Source organism: Octopus bimaculoides, chromosome 27, assembly GCF_001194135.2.
Source record: "Octopus bimaculoides isolate UCB-OBI-ISO-001 chromosome 27, ASM119413v2, whole genome shotgun sequence".
NCBI classification, from domain to species: Eukaryota; Metazoa; Mollusca; class Cephalopoda; order Octopoda; family Octopodidae; genus Octopus; species Octopus bimaculoides.
The window spans coordinates 22,126,890-22,131,828 of record NC_069007.1 but is presented as its reverse complement, the minus strand read 5'-3'; the positions used below and the strand labels follow the sequence as shown (position 1 = coordinate 22,131,828).

The 4,939-nt window shown below is 38.2% G+C and overlaps 1 protein-coding gene across 1 annotated transcript in view; it reads right to left on the bottom strand.

The window, feature by feature from the left end:
- Positions 1–6: 6 nt before the first annotated feature.
- LOC106870517 (H/ACA ribonucleoprotein complex subunit 4) overlaps positions 7–4,939 on the bottom strand; it is a 14,032-nt gene continuing 9,099 nt past the window's right edge. The window contains exons 11-15 of the mRNA XM_014916632.2: positions 3,907–4,007; positions 3,563–3,614; positions 1,976–2,089; positions 1,477–1,599; positions 7–312 (exon numbers count right to left, since the gene is read on the bottom strand). Coding sequence (XP_014772118.2) covers positions 256–312; positions 1,477–1,599; positions 1,976–2,089; positions 3,563–3,614; positions 3,907–4,007 — 447 coding nt within the window. The 3' untranslated portion in view covers positions 7–255. The remainder of the gene's footprint in view (positions 313–1,476; positions 1,600–1,975; positions 2,090–3,562; positions 3,615–3,906; positions 4,008–4,939) is intronic.

Here is a 4,939-nt window from a genome sequence, read left to right as displayed (position 1 = left end):
GTAGAATAGTGCTTTTAAGTAAGTCAGTATGAGAAGTACACAGAAGTCTATGCTATTTGTAATCCAACAATATTACAAAAGCCTTCGAGTGCCTTTAGAAAATTAGAAGTGGGGCACTAAGGAATGAGACAGGCTAAATCATCTTTGGAGGAATGGACTTCCCTGCTAAACCAAATTAGCCTTTTTCACCTTACCTCGGTGTGCGTCTCCTAATTTGCTATGTGTACTTCTCGTATATACATACATATCTATTATTTAGTCATCGTCTTTGCTTTCCTTTTTCTTCTTTTTCTTCTTCTTCTTTTTTTCACCCTACAAATATTTGAGAAATATTTTAAAGACTTAAGTTATGAAAAAGACAAAGAGAAAGGAAGATATAGAAAAATTCAAAGGAAAATCTGTTATAGAAGGAGAAGCCCTGAGACAAGAAATTCGCTGTCAAATTATTTTTGTTAAGGGGGGGAGGGTTAAATAAATTCACATCACAGCATTAAGATTTAAAGGGGAAATGAATCAATGAGGAAGATTGCTAAGAATAGCAACCAAATTTCCCTCAATTGTTAAAGAAACCTGATAACAAAAATTGAGAAAATCATAGAATGTCTTTGGTCATAGAACTTGTAGGGAATGGACAGCTAATTGCAACAAACCAAAGCTAATGTAGGAGACTGCAAGAAATAGCAACCAAATCACCTTCAAATTGCAGCATACTATCTTTACCCTTTACCCTTCAGATTCTTCTGTCTAATGTAATGGTTATTTATTCACCTTGTTTTCAATTACTCATGCATCATCTTTTTGTATTGAGATTTCAATGAAGTGTTTGTTTGTTTTTAGGATGAGAGTGAATAGTGTTGAAGACAGCTGCATAAAGAAATGCTGATCTCTAACTGTGGAGGGAACCTGAGGTGGGCCCAGGAAGACATGGAGTGAGGTGGTGAAACACACTCTCTGGATGTTGGGTCTCACAGAGGTGATAAATGATCGAGACCTTTGGCAATTTGCTGCACTGGAGAAGATATGTCGAGTCAAGTGAAATCGTAGTCGTACCAGTGACATGTAACAGGCACCCGTGTTGGTGACACAAGAGGCACTCTCTACACTCTTGAAATGGTTGGCGTTAGGAAGGGCATCCAGCCGTAGAAACCAAGACAAATCAGACTGGAGCCTGCTGCAGCTCTCCAGCTTACCTGTCCCAGTCAACCGTCCAACCCATGCCAGCATGGACAAAGGACTATAAATGATGATGATATGTGTGCGCGCAAAACTGTTGTACAGTTTCCATCTACCAAAATCCAATTACAGGGTTTTGGCTGGCCCAAGGTTATAGTAGAAAGCATTTGCGCAAGGTGCTATGCAGTGGGACTGAACCTGGAACCATGTGGCTGGGAAGCAAACTTCTTACAACACAGCCACGCAATTTTAATTCGTATTATTTCCTATTGTGACCTTCGTACAATAACAACGGCTTCTTACCTCTTCATCCCCTTCATCATCGGTTTTCTTCTTTTTCTTCTTCTTTTCTTTCTTCACAGAACTCTTTATTGCCTCTTGAGGCGATGCGTTATCCTCGGAACTGCTCTCAGCTTTACGTTTGACCTGAACAAGCAGAAAAACATGGATAAATTGTTCAGAAAAAGACCGAGCACATACATACACATCCACTGGCTTGATTGTGCACCTAATTACCAGACACACACATTCATAACTATGAAATGTAGTTGACTTCTACAGAGTTTCAGGAATGACTGAACAGGTAAATGGTATGTTGTGGAGTACTCAGCCTCTTATATGTTAATTCAATGCACTACCGATTCTGTCAGCTGAGCCCAGTCAATTTAATTGTCCCAGTACTTGATTGGTTCTCATTTTACTAAAGTTATTTCAGGATTTAAACTCAGAATGTAAAAGAACAACTAATGAACTGCAAGTAATTTCGACTGTCCCCCCCCCCCAACAACAACAGATTTCTTACCTGTTTTACTTCCTTTTCGTCATCGCTTTTCTTCTTTTTCTTCTTCTTTTCTTTCTTCACAGAACTCTCTGCTGCTCCGCCTTCATTGGAACTGACGCTCGGTTTGCGTTTCCACTGAACAAACAGAAAACACGGACAGCATGAAGAAATAGTTTGGAAAAGGGCAAAACACACATTTGTAACCGTGAAATATAGTTGGCATCTACAGAGTTTGTATATGCTAGAGATAGCAGCGAAATACCTCCCGATTATCTTAAAATGTAGGTACAATATACTGAGATGGGAAAAAAAGAAGAAGACTGGATGATCCCAACCGGAATGCTTTTGATCAAAAGTGTATTCACCTAGGGGCTAAACAAGACAAAGACCCAAGCTAACAAGGGATGGGATCTTCTATGAGGTTGCTCAACCTGCTAGAAAGAACACACACATATCTTCTTTTAGTTTTAACTTGTTTCAGTCACTTGACTGCAGCCATGCTGAGGCACCACCTTGAAAAATTTTCAGTCAAATGAAGCGATCTCAGTACTTATTTTATTTTTGAAGCCCGGTGTTTATTTTATTGGCTACTTTTACCAAACTGCTAAGTTATGGGAACATAAACAAACCAACACTGGTCGCCAAGTGGTGGTGGGGTACAGAAAGACACAAAGACACACACATACACATGACTGGCTTCTTTCAATTTCTGTGTATCAAATCTACTCAAGGATTTGGTTGGTCCAAGGCCATAGTAGAAGACACTTGCCCAAGGTGCCACACAACCACACCTATACCTATACCTATATACGCACACAGATATATATATAGAGAGAGACACACACACACACACATACAGACACTGATATACACACTCGCACACACATCAAAAGAAAAAATGGGATTCATAATCCAAGCAAAACACTTAAGCTCCCTGTACAGGCAGATACACCAGGCTAACAAATATATCCAGTGATAGACGATAGAATCCAGGTAATCCGGTCTCAACAAGCTGTCAATAAACCAATTATGTGCATTTGAGGTACAGTCACCGCGTTAAATTGGTATGTTGTTACTGAGTAATAGAGAAACTGCACCCAGGCACGGAGGTGGGGCACCTGGTTCAGTGTCATTGCATGGCATCCAGTGTTGACTCCAAAAAGATGAAAGGCAAAGTTGATCTCACCAAAATCTGAACACAAGTTGAAGACACACAAAATACTGCAAAGCATTTTGCCAGCCAACTCCCTTAGTAGCAGCAGCAGCGATGATGATGATGGTGGTGGTGGACTTTCCTGTTGAAGAAGACGCAAGAGTGTTCAGCTGTTTTGCCGAATGACCTGCACAAATGATTTGTTTATTAAGGATCAAATGTTTGTGCTGTACATTAGCTAACTCCCTCCATCGCATTGACATTGCCTGATCAGGTACACAGTGTAACACGCATCAGGTGTTGAAGTGATGCAGAACAATGCGAGATGAAGTGTTTTCCTCAATAACACAGCACACCACCCAGTCTAGGAATTGAAACCATGATTTCGCAATCAAAAGTGGAACACCCTAACCACTAGGCCATGTGCCCTCAATAATAATAATAATAATACTTACTTTCTTTATTTTCTCATCATCTGATGACTTTTCAATTTTAATTAACTTCTTTCTGCAACAAAATTTTTAAAAAAATGTACCGTTAGTCCTTTGTCTTTCACTTCAGGAAAGGAAAAAATCTATATAAATATCTAACTTGTAATAAGTACCCCTATAACTACTGCTTTTGATGTTTTATCAAATTGCAAATAACACTTTATTAAAATATTTAAAGAACAGCTAAAAGGAGAAACTGAGGACATATTGATATTTTGTGATCTTTTTGTTTGAGAGAAGTTGGTAAAAGGCTGGTAATTGGAAAGGAAGGGGTACAGACAAAACAGCAAATGAAAATTTTAACTCACATCGATTCTTTGTTTTCGTCCCAGTCTGCTGGTGTATTAGCATTACGTCTACCATATTTATCAAGTAAACCACTGGAAATCATGTGTTTCCTTATAGCTGCCTGAAATAGAAAAAATAGAATGAAATCGTTTGTGCTTTGTGTTACACTATCATTTCCTCAAGTGTTTACCAACCTGTTTATCATAAGATTGTCAGAGCTGAGAACCAATGAGATTTTCAACAATTACAGATTATGGCTAACCCTTCAGCGTTCAGATTACTGTCAAATGGAATGCTTATCTATTCACATTGATCTCGTAGCTTTGAGATTTCAATGACATGATTGTTTACTTTTAGAATAATATTGTAGGTTAAGTGTGAGAGGCCAGATCTGGCTAGTTTGAAGATAAAATAAGTAGATTAGTTTGGTCAAATATGGCCTGTTTAAATACTAAAGGGATAAAGATGATGACCTTATATGACTAAGCAAAATGTCTTCTGTGACCTTCTGCAAACCAAAGCTTTGTGAGTAGATTCAGTGAAGTCTGAAAGATGCTTGTGTGTGTGTGTGTGTGTGTGTGTGCCTATTGCATGAGTGTTGCTGTCATGCAAACAGTGTCATTCATGAGCAAAATTCTACAAGAACATCGCCTGGCCATGGGGAAATATTACCTTGCTTGGAAACAGGTAAGGGTTGGCAACAGGAAGAGCATCCAATCCCATAGAAAATCTGCCTGAATAAACTCCATGAGACCCATGCAAACATGGAAAATTGGATGTTCAAACGCAGAGTAGATGAAACAGGGACAACTGACGAAGGGGTATACTCTTTATGTTGCACATCTCGTTTCTGTTTGACTTTTTCGTTGTTCGAAAAAAGTTCGTTTTCTATGTTTTTGTTTCTCATTGTGTTTAACGTTTTTTTGATGTCCTGTACCCATATATACATGTATGTATACATATAGATGTAGGTATGTACATATATGTATGGATATATGCATATATTATTTTATATTATTTATATTATATATATAATATATATATATATATATA